Source organism: Bos indicus x Bos taurus, chromosome 10 (genome assembly GCF_003369695.1).
Source record: "Bos indicus x Bos taurus breed Angus x Brahman F1 hybrid chromosome 10, Bos_hybrid_MaternalHap_v2.0, whole genome shotgun sequence".
NCBI classification, from domain to species: domain Eukaryota; kingdom Metazoa; phylum Chordata; class Mammalia; order Artiodactyla; family Bovidae; genus Bos; species Bos indicus x Bos taurus.
The window spans coordinates 12,922,392-12,942,652 of NC_040085.1; the positions used below are offsets into that span (position 1 = coordinate 12,922,392).

At 44.9% G+C, this 20,261-nt stretch overlaps 1 protein-coding gene across 2 annotated transcripts; it reads left to right on the forward strand.

Moving 5' to 3' along the window:
* Positions 1-305: 305 nt before the first annotated feature.
* Positions 306-16,169, forward strand: TMEM202 (transmembrane protein 202). 2 transcript variants are annotated; one of them, XR_003513011.1, is made up of 6 exons: positions 306-408; positions 649-901; positions 986-1,283; positions 14,144-14,293; positions 14,849-14,980; positions 15,690-16,169. XR_003513011.1 is itself a non-coding variant. In XM_027553147.1 (5 exons), exons 1-5 carry the CDS (start codon positions 328-330, stop codon positions 15,869-15,871), a joined length of 798 nt encoding a protein of 265 aa, XP_027408948.1. In that variant the 3' UTR covers positions 15,872-16,169. The 2 variants fall into 2 exon arrangements, 1 of the variants encoding a protein (XP_027408948.1); XM_027553147.1 differs by lacking the exon at positions 986-1,283 and having other exon boundaries at positions 328-408.
* Positions 16,170-20,261: the final 4,092 nt, after the last annotated feature.

Genomic DNA, 20,261 nt, shown 5'->3' on the forward strand with positions numbered 1-20,261 from the left:
TTTGTTTTTAGGGAACTACATCTCATTTATCTTTATGTCCCAGGACCTATCACAAAACTTGACATGTAGCAACTGGTGACAAAATATTTGTGGATTTATTTAACAAAGGAGTTGGGAGAGGTCAGAAAAGCAGGGTGCAGAGCATCACACATACATGCACATGCTGAACACTTGAGGATTTCTTCTCAATCTGACCAGACCCAGAATATGAAGCAGAAATGGAATCTGTGCCAAGGGGTTTCCAGCCCCCTTTGAATTCTGCCCAGTGTGTATGAGGACATACCGAGACAAGTTCCGTGGCAGTTAGAAAGTGAACTGGCTGCCAAGATGGAGAGGGAGGAGCAAACAGTCTTCACCTTCTACTATCCCGAGGTTCCCAAAGTCAAGGGGGACCGGAGATACCGAAGGGTGAGGAGATGCCTAGTTGTAGTTCAATGGGAAGAAGAGGACTTGTTTAGAGGTGGGTCTAGACAGAGTGTCCTAAAGATAGGGAAAAGATGACCCTGACCGTTTTTTATGGAAGGGGTAGGGAGAGATGTCCTAGGCTCACATGTGGGGGTACTTGAGGTAGAGAAGAGCAGGAGACCCCGGGGAGTAAGGGTTATCTTCTTGGGTAGGCAATATCTCCCTCATCCCTCGCCCTTGTAGCCTACCCTCCCCACCCAACATCCGAGTGCCTTGATGCCACCCCAGAGGCGACAGCAGCATGTGGATCAGACACACACCTACATCCGAATGTTCTGTGGCAGCCTCTGTGGCTTTAGCCTCCTAGTGCTGATCTGCATGTCCCCACTGAACTGGGTGCAGTTCCTGGTGATCAATGATGGCCTTGAGCTCTACGCAGGACTCTGGATCCCATGCAACCATGAGCTGTGCTGGAGCCACACACCCAAGCCACCCTGTGAGTGTCACTGAATTGAATGCTGCAGGCCCCACAGTTCCAGAATTTTCTGCCACATTGGCTCTTCATCTTTTTTCCTCCAAGATCTTTTGACCTTCACCTCTGAGTCCAGAAGGGATCTCAGCCAGACTGTGAACATGGACGTCCTTTTCTCTGATATCCTCAGTGTACCCTTTCTCCTTCATACCTCAGGTCATTTCCTCTTCCAAATTATGAGCTGATAGCCTTTTCCTCTCTGTAAAGAACTTGTTTGTCATTTATGAGCTGTTCTTGTGATGCAGTGAGATTGTTAGTCTAATGTGGTTTGCAGAAATAGGAGTGCTGGATCATAACTGGAAGATACAGCAAAGTGTCTCAGCCTCCGTCAGTTTTAACTTTCAAGGTCAGTTCGTTCTGCTAACTGTAGAAGAGAAGTTGAATGCGTGTCAGATATGTAGTATAACAAATGCCAGATATTTAGAGAATAAATTGTCAAATTTGTGTGAATTTAAGTAAATCTGAAGATGCAACACATAATATTAAAAAATAAATTTCTAGGGGAACTTCCCTAGTGGTACAGTAGCTAACAGTCCCAATGCAGGGGGCCCAGGTTCAATCCCTGGTCAGGCTACAAGATCCCACATGCCACAACTAGGACCTGGCACAGCCCCCAAAATAAATATATTAAAAATAAATTTCTAGGGCTAGAAGATACCATATGCATGAAGTTTTTCAACCAGAACTAAGACTTAGAGGAAAGCTAAAACTGTACTATACAGTTTCCCCGACATCCACCAAGAGATACATTTATACAAAAGAAACAGGTACTGTGAAAGAAAGCATACATGAGTAAAGTGTTTATTTCTCTGAAGATGAACAGGAATCCAAGATCTGGGGGGAGGGGGCATCTATCCAACCCTGAAGTGGAGTATCACATGTTTGGCATGGACTCTTATTTAGTATGGGTTTCCCAGGTAGCTCTAGTGGTAAAGAACCCACCTGCCAATGCAAGAGGCATAAGACACAGGGGTTCCATCCCTGGAGGAGGGCATAGCAACCCCGGTATTCTTGACTGGAGAATCCCATGGACAGAGGAGTGTTGGTGGGCTACAGTCCATAGGGTCGCAAAGAGACATAACTGAAGCAACTTAGCATCCACGCACACGTATTTAGTATCTGGAACTAAGGGGTAGGATCCTAAAATGACATCTTCAGAAGGAACTAAAATGAAAGGCAAGCAGACAATTCAACTGCATCTTCAACTAAAACTAAAAACTAGAGAAAATAATTGTAACAAATATGAAAGAAGGTTAATGGCCTTAATATATATTAGATGATATACAAGTTTTTATTATAATAAATAAAATACCTACATAAATAAATTTTTTGGAAATAATTTACAAAACAGACACTGCAGATGTCTAACAAACATAGAAAAAATTACTTTAACCTCAATCCATCATTAAAGAACAGCAAATCAAATGAACAATGAGATAGGATGTTGAGCCATGATATTAACAGAGACGTGTAAATGGTAATATCCGTGCACAATGCTGCACACTCCCACACCATGAGGAACAACCAAAGCAATATAATAAGTGCATCCAGAGATTTACGCTCACTAACTTCATTTCTAGAGAAATGGAGTAAGAGATAGAGGCATAGTGACTTCCCTGGTGGTCCATTGGTTAAGACTCTGCTTCCACTGCAGGGGGTACTGGTTCAGTCCTTGGTCAGGGGAACTAAAGATCCTGCATGTCTCATGGTGCATAAAATAAAAATAAAATAGATATAGGCATAAACATTAAGCTGCAATTGTACTTATGTTACTGGGTACCCAGGCTAAACCTCAGGCTTTGAGATTATTATTTAAAATTTTTAAATAATTTTGTTTATTTTTGGCTGTACTGGGTCTTCGTTACCATGTGGACTTCTCTCTGGTTGCGGTGAGTGGGCTTCTCATTGCAGTGGCTTCTCTTATTGCAGAGAATGGGCTCCAGGGCATGTGGGCTTCAGTAGGTGCTGCACGTGGGCTTAGTAGTGGCAGCTCCCCTGCTACAGAGCTCAGGTTCAGTACTAGTGATGCATGGGCTTGGTTGCTCCACGGCATGGGGGATGTTTCCAGACCAGGGATCAAATCTGTGTCCTCTACATTAGCAGGCAGATTCCTTACCACTGAGCCACCTGGGAAGCCCCTATTTAAATCTTTAATGAATCAGAATCTTGAAATGTTGTCACTTAAGCAGTAGTTTATTTCTTGGAGCCTTGAATTCACCTATGAGGCCAACTATTGTTTGGAGAATGTCAACTGAGTTCTTTAAATACACAGTTGTAAGTATCCACCCTATTTCCAATGTTGTGCTGTGCTGTGCTTAGTCGCTCAGTTGTGTCCGACTCTTTGCGACCCCATGGATTGTAGGCCATCAGGCTCCTTTGTCTGTGGGGATTCTCCAGGCAAGAATGCTGGAGTGGGATACCATGCCCTCCTCCAAGGGATCTTCCCAACCCAGGGGTCAAACCCAGTCCTCCCACATTGCAGGTGCATTCTTTATCAGCTGAGCTACCAGGGAAGCCCATTTCAATGTTGTTGCTATTGCTGTTGCTAAGTCGCTTCAGTTGTGTCCGACCCTATTCGACCCCATAGATGGCAGCCCACCCGGCTCCCCCGTCCCTGGGATTCTCCAGGGAAGAACACTGGAGTGGGTTTCCATTTCCTTCTCCAATGCATGAAAGTGAAAAGTGAAAATGAAGTCACTCAGTTGTGTCTGACTCTTAGCGAACTCATGGACTGCAGCCTACCAGGCTCCTCCGTCCATGGGGTTTTCCAGGCAAGAGTACTGGAGTGGGGTGCCATTGACTGTGCTAGCATTTTATGAAAAAGACTTAAGAGAAAATACTTTTTTTTTGGTTAACTCATGTTATAAACAAAAGAAGGGGAAAATGAGTCGCCAACTGAAAAATATTTAAGCTAATCAGGAGTGAGCACACAATGGGGCAGCCACACAGCTGGCCAAGGAACTTACCTGGTCGTACCCATAAGGCCTCTGCTGCGGTGGCTGTGGGGGTCCAGGCTGTGCCGGTCTGTAACCCCCATACTGCTGACCTTGTCCCTGTGGGTGGTTAGGATACTGAGGACCTGGGCCACCCTGTGAAGGACCGTAGCCCTGCTGCTGTTAACTAGTATTAATTCTAGGGTCAGTAATTAATCTGCAATACAGATTTCGTTAGGAATGCCCCAAATGTTATCAGTATGTCTAGGATTCATCAGCCTGTAATAATAACATGCTATTGTAAGGCAAGTGCAGAGAAAAAGAGAGTGAGCCAGGCAGTCAGGCAAGAAAAGGGAAATTTATTAGAGGGAAAGAGAGGGTGACTGGCCCTTAAGGAGAACGAGCGTCCTCCCTGTCTGACGGCGGCCTTCTTATACCCCACCGATGAAAAATTCTCTGAAGGGATGGTCACGTAGCTGGAGGTCTAGAATCTGGTGGTCTTGCAGCTTTGAGAAGATAGGCGCCAGTGAGATAACAGGATGCCATTTGGGGAATTTGGTCAATCTCAAGGATCACTGTGATTTATTCTTTGTTTGCGAGGTCGACATTATGAGCCATCTTATCAGTGAAACCCCATGTGGACCCTATCATTCCAAACTTTTTGACTTAGGATAAGGGCCGAAGGTCAATCTTCTGTAACTGCTTCCTGTAGGACAGGGGCATTGTGGGGATGAGATAAGAAAAGGCTGGAATGTGGGTCAAGGAGATTTGTGTGAGGTCAATGTTTTTGATAATCTGAGTGAGTTAGAAGTTTGCATGCAGTTCTCCAGTTTGTGGATAGTTCGGTTGGTGAGGGCTTGTAGGCGATCCTGCCACTGTAAGAGTTGCACTGGGCTCCATAGAGGTGATGAGAGTTGGGGTCTGGGGCCCTGGCCACCTTCAGTCTTCAGCGGTGAGTCCGAGGAGGCTGGGCAGAGCTGGGTTGGAGGACTCTTGCTCAGGACCAGGAGTGGATGTCCGGATCCCTGGAGAGGGATTTGGGCAGTCGACCTTCCAATGTCCCTTTATGCCACAGCTGGGACATGGACCTGGAGGAAGCCTTGGCTTTAGCCATGAACACGCCCGGTCTCTTTCTTTGCCGCATTTGAAACAGGGCCCAGGTGGCTTCCTTTCTTTGCTGGTTGATGGAGGCTTGGAAACCATGTAGGGCAGTGGCTAAAAGGTGGTATTTGGCCTGATCTCATTGGGCCTTCTCTGGCTTTGCCTGTTCTTCCCAGTTATTGAAAATCTTAAAGGCTAAATTTAAAAGGTCTCATTGAGGGGTTTGAGGGCCGCCTTCTGCCTTTTTTGGTTTCTTTCGGATATCTGGAGACAACTGGGAGATAAAATGGGTCTAATTTTGTATATTTTTGTAGCGCTTCCATTAACGTGGCTAGAAATTGTGTCGGGTTTTCTTCTAGTCTTTGAGTTATTTCCCGGAGCTTAATCAAAGTTGACGACTTTATGCCCTGCCTTTTGAAGGCACACAATGAGGCAAGCAATCATAAGATTACGGGCTGCTCCTCCAGATCTCCCTGCCTGATAATCCCAGTTGGGATCATCTCCAGGGCAGGGAAGCCGTGGCCCCTACAGGCTTAGTCTGTCCTGTGTATCTCATCAGCATGCGCCTGAGAGGCTTGCCATACTCCTTCCTTCTCTTCTGGGAGAAGAGTGCGTGAAAGGATGATGTAAACATCATGCCAGGTTAAGTCACAAGACTGGGTAAGATACTTGAATTCTTTTAGACAATTATCAGGATCTGAGGAGAAGGGGCCAAGACTCTTTTCAATCTGAGATAGATCAGTGAGGGAGAATGGGATATGAACCCCAACAATGCCTTCTGCTCCAGCTACTTCCCATGAAGGGAGGAGTGGAGCAAAGGAAGGAGTGGGGTCCTGTGGTGAAGTTTCCTGTTTTAAAGTCGTTCAGGACTGGGTACACGGAGGGCATCTAGGGAGGTCGGGGTAAAGCCTTGGGACTCTCAGGGTAGAGGGTGGGGCTGAGGTCCCCGTGTATCTCTGGCACAGGCTGGGGAGGGGGGTTGGGAGCTGGAGGCCTGTGCTTGAGAAGGAGGAAGGTAGGAGGGTTCGTAAGGTAGAGGTTGTGGAACTGGACCTGGAGCAGCTGCAAGGGGATCAGGAGCACTAGGGGGTGGGCTGTGGTCAGGAGGGTCGAAGGAAGAAGAAGCAAAGTCTGAACAGGGATCAGGAAACATTGTATTAGGAGGATGTGGCCCAGAGTGGGCTAAGAGTATTTGAGAAGTAGAACAGGATTCACAGAGGGGGTCGAGAGCGAAGAGCAAAGAAAGCCTGAACGTAAGGGATTTCTAACCACTTAACCATTGTGGTGGCAGAAGTTACCAAAGTCCTGTAGAGGATTATACTCGAGAGTTCCGTTTTCTGGCCACTGGGACGTGTTATCAAGTCTGTATTGTGGCCAGACAGTGTTAGAATAGGAAATAAGTCTTTTTGGTCTGATCTCCCCTTGGAAGCCCAAAGCTTTTAGGTTTCGGAGAAGGCATCCTAGAGAAATAGATTTTGAGGGCAGGGATTGAGAATTTCCATTTGCAGCCAAATAGGGAGGTTAGCTGCTACTGCTGCTCCTAAGTTGCTTCAGTCGTGTCCGACTCTGTGCAACCTCACAGATGGCAGCCCACCAGGCTCCCCCGTCCCTGGGATTCTCCAGGCAAGAACACTGGGGTGGGTTGCCATTTCCTTCTCCAATGCATGAAAGTGAAAGTGAAGTCGCTCAGTCGTGTCTAACTCTTAGTGATCCCATGGACTGCAGCCTACCAGGCTCCTCCACCCATGGGATTTTCCAGGCAAGAGTACTGGAGTGGGGTGCCATTGCCTTCTCCGATAGGGAGGTTAGACAAGGGCGAGAGAACGCGAGGAGAAAGATCCGAGAGAAAAGGCATCCCCGTTCTCAGGATTTTCTCAGAGAGTAATAATAGTCTGCTTTGAAATAGTCTGCTATTTCAAAGTCAGATGGGGCACAAGGCCAAGGGCCCGAGGGCCGTGGGGATCCTCCCGCCTAAGTGCCTAGTGCTAGGACTTGGAAATGAAGCGAGAGAGAGAGAGAGAGAGGATCCAAGAGAATGGGATTTCACTCACCCTTGGAACCGATGGATGAAATGTGGGCCAGTGTGTGGATGTCAGTCCAGCAAGACAAGTGGAAAGTCCCGTCCCGGAGCTCATCTCAGTTTCTCGGCCAGGTCCAAGGCAGGGGACCACCGGAGGTGGGCTTGTGAGAGGAGCCCACCCAGTTGTGGTGGATCTTCCCTCCCGGGTTTCGGCACCAGAACGTAAGCCGAGTGCAGAGAAAAAGAGAGCCAGCCAGGCAGTCAGGCAAGAAAAGGGAAATTTATTAGAGGGAAAAGAGACAGTAACTGGCCCTTAAGGAGAACCAGCTTTCTGACGGAGTCCTTCTTATACCCCACCACTGAAAAATTCTCTGAAGTGATGGTCACGTAGTTGGAGGTCTGGAATCTGGTGGTCTTGCAGCTTTGAGAAGATAGACGCCAGTGAGATAACAGGATGCCATTTGGGGAATTTGGTCAGTCTCAAGGGTCACTGTGATTTATTCTTTGTTTGCGAGGTCGACATTATGAGCCATTTTATCAGTGAGACCCCATGTGGACACTATCAGCTCTTATTGCCCAAGTTCAAGAACTACAAACTTATACCTACTAGACTGCAAAAATTTAGCCACCTCTCCCATGGTGTCCCCAGTCATCTCTGAGACTTTCACTGGGGCTATCTCAGATGGGCTCAAAAACGTGTGTGTTCCTGTTCGTCCTAGACTTACTGCAGGCAGTTGTTCTACCTCTTTCTTCCCCTGGTTCTAGATAACTGATAACCTCTGTGCTGTATTGGTGATGGGATGAAGAAAGAATGGGAGTAAAAGATGCAATCCTTCATTTCTACTGTTAGGTCTCAGCATGCAACAGACCTTTCTGCTAGTTTCCTATATAACATAAGTGAGATCAGACCATAATGTAAAGGAATGGAATGTGTGTTGCCAGTGAGAGGAACTTGAACTGTTTTGCAGAGGGTAGAGAAGAAAGCCTGAGTCTTTAGTCCAGAGCCAGGACTCTGGGAACCATCACACAATAAACACCCACAAGCTGTGTAGGGATGTTTGATTCTGGTGTACCAACCAAGTACGAGTGAATCTAAATGCAAAGAAGGTTCCTCTTTGCAGAACTTCCTCTCCAGAGTGCTAGGTATCCATCCAGAATCTCTTGTATTCCAAAACCACCTCCTTTGGGCACTTCCTATGAACCTGGGGGAGTTTTGATCTTAAGCTCCTGGAATGAAGGCACAACGGCAGCAGCTTGGAGGTTTAAATTTGGCTAAATAAGTGGGCTGATTCCTTTGCTTGTCTCCAGCAGCACCTTCCTCATCCTCAAAGTCAATGTCTACTACTTCCCATCTCCATCCACTCAATCTGGCTCCTTCAGAGTTAAAAGGGGCTAAATCTCTTCGGGGCACTGCTACCCTGGCTTTGATTTTTGATTTTTGCTGAAGGAACTAGAGTGAAGTGAGGGGAGCCCTCTTGGAACATTTCATTACCAGATGACTTCTCTACTCTGCTCTTTCCTCTTCTTCTTTTGTTGTTGTTGTTGGAAAAAGAAGGTTTGCTTTATTGAGGAACCCAGCAACCCAGGGAAAAGGTGGGCTTGTGTCCAGACACCGGCTCTGAAGATTCTGCTCCACCATGAAAGCTTCTCAGATGGTAAAGAATCCACCTGCAAGGCAGGAAACATGGGTTTGATCCCTGGATCGGGACGATTCCCTGGAGAAGGGTATGGCTACCCACTCCAGTATTCTGGCCTGGAGAATCCCATCAACAGAGGAGCCTGATGGGCTATAGTTTATGGGGTTGCAAAGAGTCAGAGGTGACTGTGCATATAATTTATATATTTTATATCTCTGAATGTTTCTAAAGGGAGAATCATTTGGGAAGGAGATCAGAGTCTTCATTATCTTCCACTGTGTGCAGACTTTTTTTCTGATTGGTTGGTGGTGAGGTAACAGGGGGGTGTTTTAGGAACCTTGTGCTCAGGCTGAAGTCACCATCCTTTATGTGGGTGGGGACCTTAGTTCCTAGTTTCAGGACTTAATGAAGCTCAGGTTCTTTTTTTGTTTGTTTTTTGGCTGCACTGGGTGCTTGTTGCTGTGCGTGGACTTTCTATAGTTGCAAAGAGCAGGGGCTACTCTTCATGTGGGCTTCTCATTGTGGTGGCTTTCTGTGTTGTGGAGCAAGGGCCTAGGGCACTCAGGGCTTCAGTAGTTGCTATACGTAGGCTCCAGAGTGAAAGCTCGGTAGTTGTGGCCTAGGCAGCCTAGTTGCCCCTCAGCATGTGGGATCTTCCCAGACCAGGAATCGAACCAGTTTCCCCTGCATTGCAAGGCGGTTCTTAGTCACCAGACCACCAGGGAAGCCTGAAGCTTGGGTTCTTGATATCTCATCACAGAAAGAATTCAGGGAAAGACAAAGTGAAAGGTAAGAAGAGGATTTATTTAGAGAGAAACACACTCCACAGACAGAGTGTGGGCCCTCTCAGAAGGCAAGACCAGGATGCTCTTTCATCTCATGTTGTCTTTTCTTCCCCACTGCTTCCTTCTGGGGTGTCAGCAGCCTTAAAAGAAATGAGCATCTCACATGAACCAAGCTTATTTGTTCACAAGAGTGGGGTGGCTTCCAGCCTGACACCTCTCACTTGCCAGAAACTCTTGGGCAAAGTTTTACTTTCCTAATAATGGAAGGGGATCTTGCTCATCAATTACAAACTGCCACATGGTTTCTCAGTCCACTGAGAAATGCTACTTCTCTCTTGTCGGCCAGTGCCCCCTCCTGTCCTGGCAGCTTTTACATGCTACCTGGGGGGGCTCTGAAGGGCAGAATCACTGACTAGGATGATACTAAGAGTACCAGCAAGGATCTTATCAAGTTTTTCAAATGATTTGGACTTCTTCTCTGCCAAATTGAAAGTGATGTCTCTTCCAGGATATTAGCTTCATTGTCTTCCTTAACTGGGAGGCTTGTTTTGCTATTCCTGCAGCCTAAGTCCACATCAATGCATGTCCTTAAAGAAAGCTTAGAAATGTTTGGGTACAGGTGACCCCCATGGGTGTTCCTTCTATCTAGGGCTCTCCTCTCTGGACCAAGATTTCTTACTGTCATGTACAAGTAGGGACTTTTGTAACAGGTTCTAAAGTTTTTGAAACATTAATAGGTAAGCTGCCATATAAACTGTTGGTTAGGGCTTCCTTGGTGGCTTATTGGTGAAGAGTAACCAGCCAATGCAGGAGATGTGGGTTCGATCTCTGGTCCTGGAAGATCCCACAGGCCATGGAACAACTAAGCCTGTGTGCCACAATTACTGAGACTGTGCTCTGGAGCCTGCAAGCCATGACTACTGAAGTCCATACACCCTAGAGCCGAAGCTCTGCAATAAGAGAAGCCACCACATTGAGAAGCCCACACGCCACAGTGAAGAATAGCCCCTGTTTGGCACAATGTAGACCTAGTGCAGCCAAAAATAAATAATTTAATTTTTAAAAATTGTTGTTTAAAAGCTAAAATATGATTTCTTCTTACAGGATGTAGAGGCTTGAATTCAGCTTTCAGACCTTTGTTTTGTTACATGAATTTTAGAAAAAACTATGAAGTTAGCCAAATGCAGCTGTTTTAGACTCTGAAGCTAAGTGCTTAGTTTGATTAGATAATTTGTTGCATATCATTATGACTGGTAGACATGGTTCCTCTAAGGGTTTAGACTATACGATGCTGCAGATATGCTGCAAATCTTTAGTTGTTCTCATGGAGTTGTGAGTGATCTTGTTTATGGAGTTTTCAGGCAATGAGAAACTGAGACTGAAAAGATGGTTAAGAAGAACGTGAAAGTAGTCTTCCCCTCGTGGTAGAAGAAAGACTAGACTGTAACATCTTAGACAGGAGTTGGACTGGATATCTTAGTCCTCTTTTGTGTTTTAAGTATCGGAACTCATGTGAACCAGTGTAAGCTAAAGAGTGAATGTCTCTATAGAGATTCAGAAGAATCTCATAACTCCCAAAGGCAGGAAGTTTTCTGGACCCCAGGGGATTCCAGAGGAGACTGTGACCTCAGGCAAAGAAAATCAAGCCAACTAGTCATTCAGTCTCTCCTGAACTCCTTTGTCACTTCACTTTGTTTATGCTTTATTTTATCTCTACAGCTCAGTTTTTCCTGTTTATTAGTATATAAGTGCCTGGAAAGGGGGCTAGCTTTATATCTTTTTGGTTCACGCAAGCAAAAGAGGAAAGTAGCATCAATCAGTTCCAAATCCAGATATCCAAGCACAGGAATTAAACTGGTACCTTTCTTTGGTCCTACTGACAGTCAAAGGAGTTGTAAACAAGGGTCCAGGGCTTGAGAAAAGGGCTGTAAGGGCCCATGGAAGACTGCAGGCTCAATACTGCAAAAGATGCTTATCACACTGGGCTTCATGCAGCTCAATCTAGCTGATGGCTCTAGCTGGCTAGTTCTGTATATAATTTTACTTATTTATTTTTGGCTGTGTGGGTCTTTGCTGCTGCATGGGCTTTTCTCTAGTTGTGGTGAGTGGAGGCTACACTCTAGTTGAGGTGCATGGACTTCTCTTTGTGGTGGCTTCTTATTGCAGAGCGCGGGCTCTAGGGCTCTTGGGTTTCACTAGTTGTGACACAGGGGCTCAGTAGTTATAGCTCTAGGGCTCTAGAGCACTGGCTCAATAGTTGTGGAGCAGTGGCTTAGCTGCCTCCAGGCATGTGGGATCATGCCGGATCAGGGACTGAACCCACGTCCCTTGCATTGGTAGGTGGATTCTTTACCACTGAGCCACCAGGGAAACCCCTAACTGGCTAATTCTGAATGACCTAGTTTTCAGAAAACGTGCTGCCCTTGGGTTTTCGTGTTTTAATATAGCTAACTTGTTGAGGCTATGTACCACCTGACCTCTGTGGGTAGGAGGGTGAAAAAGTAAGTGAAAGTGAAAGTCGCTCAGTCTTGTCTGACTCTTTGTGACCCCTTTGGTATTCTCCAGGCCAGAATAATGCAGTGGTAGCCTTTCCCTTCTCCAGGGGACCTTCCCAACCCAGGGATCGAACCCAGGTCTCCCACATTGCAGGTGGATTCTTTACCAGCTGAGCTGCAAGGGAAGCTCAAGAATATTGGAGTGGGTAGGAGGGTGGTTTCTCTTAATGTAAATTACTGTTATTGATTTTTGTTAGCCAGTGGTATGTTCTAGACAACAAAATAAAACTTAAGAGGCAGTTTGTGGACTAGGATAAGCTTGGTAGTCTTCTCTCTAAGGTTACTTGGAAGCTGGATTTGGCTTTTTAGGCATAAAAGTGCTTAGAGAACTTTTCCTGGTAGGGATGAGCTGGCCCTTGTTACATTGAGACAGAAAATAAGCTAGACAAGGAAGCGCCCTATGAAGAAATTGAAGATATTGGTAGATCTGTGGTACCTGAGTAAAGATATATCTACTTGTAAGTTACTCCATTTCTTAATTCTTCTGTAAAACTGGGGAAAATAAAATACAAAAGAATTGTTCTGTATTGCTGGGGAAGTCAAGTGAAGGATCTATTTCATGTTAGGAAGAAGGCAATGGCACCCCACTCCAGTACTCTTGCCTGGAAAATCCCATGGGTGGAGGAGCCTGGTAGGCTGTAGTCCATGGGGTCACAACGAGTTGGACACGACTGAGTGACTTCACTTTCACTTTTCACTTTCATGCATTGGAGAAGGAAATGGCAACCCACCCCAGTGTTCTTGCCTGGAGAATCCCAGGGATGGCGGAGCCTGGTGGGCTGCCGTTTATGGGGTCGCACAGAGTCGGACACGACTGAAGAGACTTAGCAGCAGCAGCAAAAAGTAAGGGTTGGCGGGGCTTCCTTGGTGGTCCAGTGGTTAAGAATCAGCCTTGCAATGCAAGAGACACAGGTTCAATCCATCCCTGGTTTAGGACAATCTCGTGCTGAGGAGCAACAAAGCCCGCGAGCTGCAACTACTGAGCCCATGTGCTGCAACTTCTAAAGCCCACTCACCTAGAGCCTGTGCTCTGCAGCAGGAGAAGCCACCACAATGAGAAACCTGCACACCCTAACAAAGAGCCCCCACTCAACTCGCCACAAGTAGAGAAAGCCTGAGTGCAACCATGAACACCCACCACAGCCAAAAAATAAAATAAATAAGTAAATAAATCTTTTTAAAAACCCAGTAAGGGTTGGCATGTTCCCTCTTCTTTCTTACCAACACCCAGTCTGAAGGGGCAGAACCAAGGAGAGCAGAACCCTGGAGCCAAGAGATGAGCGAGAGGTGTGTTATGGCACCAGGGTCAGGGCATTGGAGCAAAAGAACCTTAGCGGACCTGTCCTTAAACACACATGAGGTGGGGCCTTGAGAGACTCAGAAAAAAAAGGAGGTATTTGTGGGGTGTTAAATTCCTGCAATCCAGTAAACTGGGGGCTTGAAATCATTACGATATGGGAGTTAAGGTAAATGTGACTTCATTTTATAGTCACAGGCTGATTGTTCATGCCAGATACATTTAAAAGAGAAAAATAAATAGAAACAAACTCCAACAATGGTAAAATCATTAGGCAAAGTATTTTGATATGATAGACTATCTTGTAGCCATTAAATGTGATGTTCACAGCAGATGATCTGAGAAAAATCTTACTGCATCATCTCTTTAAAAAAATCACTAAATTCAGTATCGTGTCGACTATGTACAGGGGATAGAAAAATACCAGAAAGAAACCAAATAAGATGCTAACAATGGTTGTCTGTGGGTAGTGGGAATGTGGCTGATATACTTCCTGCTTCCTGGCACTTTTGCAGTCCCTCCAGTGCTATATTGAGTATGTATTACTTTTAGAATTAGGAACAAGAAAAAGTTCACACATGTGTTATAATATTGGTCACACCTCTTATAAGCTGGTCTACATCTAAGTTACTGTGTTAACGTACCCAGAACTATTTGTATATTATCTTTAGTTTTACAGTGCAGGTTTTGCCTTCATAGTAAAAAATTCCAAATATCAAGAAGAGCTGGGAAAGATTCTTACCTTGTGCCCTGGATGCCACATAGCAAGCTCAGTTTCATCCTCTCTAGTCTTCACTCCCTTCTCTTAAGACTCTGTCTGGTTTTCTTAAGGAGAGCTTCCCAGCTGGACTAACCAAGCCTCTCCTTCTCTTTGGCAGATTACCTCCAATATTCCAGGGCCTTCTTCCTCATCTCTGTCTTCACCATACTTGTTGTCCTTGGCTGGCTCTTCAGTTCTTGCCTCCCTAGAAGAGGAAGGGTGACTGGTAACTTGGATCTGAAGGTATCCATGCTCAGCTTCATCTCAGGTACAGACCCAGATGGCAGGGTAGTACTGTGGTAAAACTGCTGAGGGAACAAACTTCCTCTGTGTGGGTTTTTATCCCCTTTTTCTTGTTCCCTTTCTCTTTTTCATTCCATCAAGTTGCCAGCTACCTGCCCTGTCTTACTGTATGAAACACATTCGTTAGCTTAACCCAGGGAAGAGGCCTCACCTTGGCCAGTCATCTTGGTTAGATTTTTATCTCTTTGATCCTTTCTATGTAATATGGTATGGGCTTCTCCAGTGGTTTAGTGGTAAAGAATCTGCCTGCAACGCAGAAGACGTGGGTTCGACCCCTGGGTGGGGAAGATCCCCCGGAGGAGGAAATGGCAGCCCACTCCAGTGATTCTTGCCTGGGAAATCCCATGGACAGAGGAACCTGGCAGGCTACAGTCCGTGGGGTTGCAAAAAAGTTGGATACAACTTAGCGACTAAACAACAATGACAAATAATGTGGTGTCTGGAAGTAGAAGAATTGGGGGTAGCAGTCAAGGCAAATTAAAGACACTGACGGATGTGACATGTTTTCTTCTGGTCCTAGCCTCCTGCTTGCTGCTCTGCCTCATCCTGTTTCTGGAACAGGTCGACTTGTATACTTCAGAAACAGTGGACTCAGCTCTCCTATGGCCCTATCAGGTTAATTGGGGAAGTGACTTCATATACTTGTTTGCGGGTGAGTCAGTCCCCTTCCTGCCTTAAGCTAGGAGGATGGAAGGGGAAATCAGTTCTCGAAAGGGAGGAGGAATCTAGGAGAAATAGAAGCACTAACCGTTCCTATTAAAAACATTCATACCTCAAGAGGCAGTGTGGTATGGTAAATAAAATATGCATTTTGGAGTCTGAAAAAAATCTAGAATTAGTAACCTGTTCTACTAACTGGTTTCCCTGGTGGCTCAGACGGTAAACGTCTGCCTGCAAAGCCAGAGACCCGGTTTCAATCCCTGGGAAGATCTCCTGGAGAAGGAAATGGCAACCCACTCCAGTATTCTTGCCCCGAAAATCCCATGGATGGAGGAGCCTGGGAGGCTACAGTCCATGGGGTCGCAAAGAGTCTGACACGACTGAGGGACTTCATTTTCACTGTTCTATTAACTGAGGCACAGATGGGTTGAGAAACTTGCTCAAGACCATACAGAAAGTAGGAACTATGATTTGCATGCAGGAGGTTCAAGCTTTGTCCTCATCACGGAAGAAGTACAGTAATGAAATGGGAGTGCAGGAGGGTAAAGGAACCCTGCTGGCGGGGGGCGGGGGTGGGCAGGGGATTGACTTCACTGAAAAGAGCCCTTGTGAGCTGAGTATTGAAAGAATGAGTTAGAATTTTCAAAGTCCAAAGACCATCTGTCTCTTGAAACTCACCTCAAATTCTTCTCTTCCCCTAGGGATTGTCTCCTTCCTCAATTACATAACTTCCAGATCTCCTTCTCTGGATCAAGACATCACCGCAGTTCCTACAGAAAAGTCAAGGCTGGGATTTGGTCCAGTGACTCTGCCTGTTGAAGATGCCTTGTCAGAGCTTCTGACAGAATCTTCGAGTGAGATCAGCCAAACCCATCAAATATAGAACTGTGACTGATAAGAACCCAACTGTTGCTTGACTTAAAAACAGGGGAGAAGCTAACTGAGTAGGGAATGATTGTGCAAATTTGAGGAAACTCTCCTAATATCATGTCCATATAACTGAAGGGGACAGCATTAAAGCTGATAAAATCTCCTTTGTGTATGTTGCATCCAAAATGTGTATGATAGTCATAAAGCAAATAATGAAAACTCCCAGAAGAAAAAGTTGCTAAAAGAAAACATCAGTGTTTAGGTACACAGATCAAAGAAACTAGCAATAAATGGCAGTGCATTGAATCAGAGCTCTCTTGGGAATCAGGGATTTCACAGACCAGAATGGTGCATGCAGGAAAATGTCACCAAATTTTGTTTGAACTTTTCTTTGCCATGTGTGGCCTTGGGAATACTCAGGATGGAAGGCATTTGCACACTATTATTGAATCTGAATTGGGCATCATTACCAGAAATGGAATGAATATCATGGAGATAATACCTACCCCCCAAGGAGTTAAGAAGTGCTGGATAGATTTAGGGGAATCTATGACACCCCCCCTTTCTATGAGGAATGGTAATTTGAAACCCTTATAGTCTATTCAGTAAACTGACAGCTTCTTTCTAGGCTGGGGGTTATGTGAACCAGACATCTGTAAACTCTGAAATTCCTTTTTTTTTTTTAACTCTGAAATTCTATATGCTCTTTTCTGTGAAGAGGGCTATACTGTCCTTTTTAAATTTATTTTTAATTGGAGGATAATTGCTTTACAGTGTTGTGTTAGTTTGTGCCATACAGCAACGTGAACTCCATCAGATTCTTGATAGGGCTCTGACCCTTCTGATTCTTTAGGGATCTATTATGTCTTTCCAAGTCAAATGAGGCTAAAGGACTTTCTTAAGCCTAAGCATATATGTGGACCAAATTAAAATTTTTCTCCATGTTTTATATACTGTGTAAGACAAGTAAGGGTAGGGGCATTCAGGCAATCACATGAATATTTTGATGGCTAGAGATCCCTTTTAAACTCAGACCAGATTCCACGCAGAAGGTCCCGGGACATTCATCCTGTCTTTTACTCCTTTAGTAGCTGCCGCTATGCTTCCGTTGGTTGAGGTCCATCCTTCTTCTCCTCAAGCCTGGCAATAGAATGGAATAGTGGCCAGTTTCACCCCTTGCTGCTCGTAAAGATAAGCCTTGGGATCCTTTTGTTTTAAAGATTCATTGATAATCATTGTATAAAACAAACATGACAGCTCTAATAATCCTGGCCACCCCCATCAGTAATTACCAGTCATTTCCAGATGGTAACTGGAAGACTGTTAGGTTAATACTTCTGCTTTTATTCTTAAAGTTCGGAGTTAAGCAGCACAGGCCTGTGTATACCCACCCACAGAGACACACACAAACGCATGAATATAGACACACCCCATTTTGACCCTGCCTCAGAAAACCCTTCTCTCCATGTTGGCGATCTTAGTTAGGGCAGAGTCTAGTGTCCCCCTGCTTCAACGGGCCTCATTTCAGAGGCTCTTCAGGCTGTTCCCGGGCCTTTGTCTGGTTGTTAGATATGGAGTTCAAGTCCAGCTTCCCCTCCTCTTGTCACCACTCACGCTAAGTATACCCTACAAGTTGACCAATTCAGAACTTAGTGGGTTCAGAAGTTTTATTTATTGTATGATTTGGTTTGAAGACTGTAATTATATGACTAAGGAGTTGAGTACTGGTGACTCGTCAGGGAATGGAAGTTTTAACTGTGGTGAGAAGGAGGAAGCATGTGTGAATGAGAAGGAAGGACGCTAGTTCTTCAGAAAGTAAGCATCAAGGCCCTGGTTATTACCAGAGGATAGTAGCTAAGTTTTCTACCTTGCTATTAGAGAACGATCTTTAAGCATAGAGAGCCCTTAATCGCTCCTTTAGAAACTGAATGCTTGGGATTTTTCTGATGATTCAGTGGTTAAGAATATGCCTTCCAATGCAGGCAACACAGGTACCATCCCTGGTCAAGGCACCAAGGTACCACAATGGGGCAACTTAGCCTGTGTGCTGGAGAAAATGGTGCACCACAATGATAGATCCTGTGTGCCGCAACTAAGACCTGACTCAGCCAAATAAATAGGAAGAAACTGAATGCTCTCTTTTCTTCTTACTCTCTTTCTTTGCTTGCAGAGAATCCCTTTAAAAAGCTTAAATAGACCTCCAATTAGATAGCTCATGGCGGGTACTTTCCTTATGGTCCAGTGACTAAGACTCAGAGGGCCTGGGTTCAATCCCTGGTCAGGGACGTAGATCCCACATGCCACAACTAAAGGACTCACATGACACAAAGAAGTTCAAAGATCCCACTTGGCACAGCTAAGACGTGGTGCAGCCAAAAAATACTTAAAAAAAAAAAAGTGGGGGGAATGGCTCATTAATGACCCTTTGCTACATCCCCTCTGCTCCAGATACATTGCATGACAGGTGAAGGGAGAACGAGAGAGGGGAGGGGGAAACACACATGTATAGCTAGGTCAAAACAAGACAAGCATTTTCGAAAAACAGACAAATAACAAAACCCCATGCTGTGATTGAGTTAAGCCAAAGACTTATTGGGCTCAAAGTCCAAAACTTTGGCAGAGGTGAACAGGAAGACAGTTCCTGTGGAGTGAAAAGGAGTAAAACTGCTTCTCAAGATATGGACTAGAGCCAAATTCCCAGCTCTAGTTCAAACTAGGGACTTAAAAGAAGCTGAGGACTTCCCTCGTGGCGCAGTGGATAAGAATCTGCCTGCCAATGCAGGGGTCATGGGTTCTATCCCTGGTCCATGAAGATCCCACATGCCGCAGAGCAACTAAGCCCCTGCACCACAGTTACTGAACCTGTGCTCTACAAGCCCACGCTCTCGAGCCTGCCAGCCTCAACTACCAAGCCTGTGTACCCCAGAGCCTGTGCTCCACAACAGCAGAAACCACTACAATGAGAAGCCCATGCATCACAACTAGAGAGTTAACTGGAGCAACTGGAGAAAACCCAGCCCATGCAAAACAACAAAGGCCTAATGCAGCCAAAAATGAAGAAATTAATTTTAAAGATATTTTAAGAAAAGAAAATCGGGGCTGCACTGTATTTGGAACTACAGATCCAAAGAGGTAGAAGGACACAGGTACAACCCTGCTTTACGAAGCAGTGCACTGATTCATTAACTGAGTTGTAACAGAACAGGAAATCTGAAATATCTTATGAGACCTGACCCTGGACTGGGATCTTTGGCCAAAACAAGGAAATCCCAAAACTATCAGATGGAATGAGCATACAAGAAGAAAAAGAAACAAAAAGAGCCAGAAAATTTTTTTGGTGCCTGAAAATAGGAATTCTAACCATATAAAGAAATGTTCATTTCATTTCATTGATTATCTGCTCTGATTTTTATTAATTTTTTCCTTCAATTTACTTTGCATTTAATTCGCTGTTATTCCAGTTTCCTAAGGAGCATAGATTATTGATTTTAGATCATTTTTCTTTACTAATACATGCACTCAATGCTATAAATTTCCCTCTAAACCCTGCTTTCGCTGCACCCCACAAATTTTGGCAAGATCTATTGTTCACTGTCATTTAGTTCAAAATATTTAAAAATTTTAAGTTCTCTTGAAGTTTTTTCTTTGATCCGTGTGTTATTTAGAAGTCTGTTATTTAATCTCCAAGTGCTTAGGGAATTTTCTAGTTGTCTTTCTATAGTTGAATTTTAGTTTAATTCCATTGTGATTTGAGAGCACATGCAGTATAATTTTAATACTTTTAAATTTGTTAAGGTATGTTTGATGGCCCAGAATGTGGTCCATCTTAGTGGATATTCCACGTGAACTTAAGAAAAATTTCCTGTTGTTGCCCTGAAGTGGTCTATCACTGTCAGTTATATCCAGTTGGTTGATGGTGTCCTCATTAATGTTCTAGTTGCTAGAGCTGTCCATTTCTGATGAAGAGTGTTGAAGTTTCGTGGCAAATAGATGGGGAAACAGTGGAAATAGTGACAGATTTATTTTGGGGGCTCCAAAATCACTGCAGATAGTGACTGCAGCCATGAAATTAATTAAAAGACACTTGCTCCTTGGAAGAAAAGTTATGACCAATCTAGACATCATATTAAAAAGCAGAGACATTACTTTGCCAACAAAGGTCCATCTAGTCAAGGCTGTGGTTTTTCCAGTGGTCATGTATGGATGTGAGAGTTGGACTATAAAGAAAGCTGGCTGCTGAAGAATTGATGCTTTTGAACTGTGGTGTTGGAGAAGACTCTTGAGAGTCCCTTGGACAGCAAGGAGATCCAACCAGTCCATCCTAAAGGAGATCAGTCCTGAATATTCATTGGAAGGACTGATGCTGCAGCTGAAACTCCAATACTTTGGCCACCTGATGTGAA

Bases quoted from the DNA above. Each gene is read 5' to 3' on its own strand.
- TMEM202 (XM_027553147.1), top strand. From the start codon at position 328: ATGGAGAGGGAGGAGCAAACAGTCTTCACCTTCTACTATCCCGAGGTT. The intron at 902-14,143 runs GTGAGTGTCACT...TCTCTTTGGCAG, and splicing joins CCACACACCCAAGCCACCCT to ATTACCTCCAATATTCCAGG. The intron at 14,981-15,689 runs GTGAGTCAGTCC...CTCTTCCCCTAG, and splicing joins CTTCATATACTTGTTTGCGG to GGATTGTCTCCTTCCTCAAT.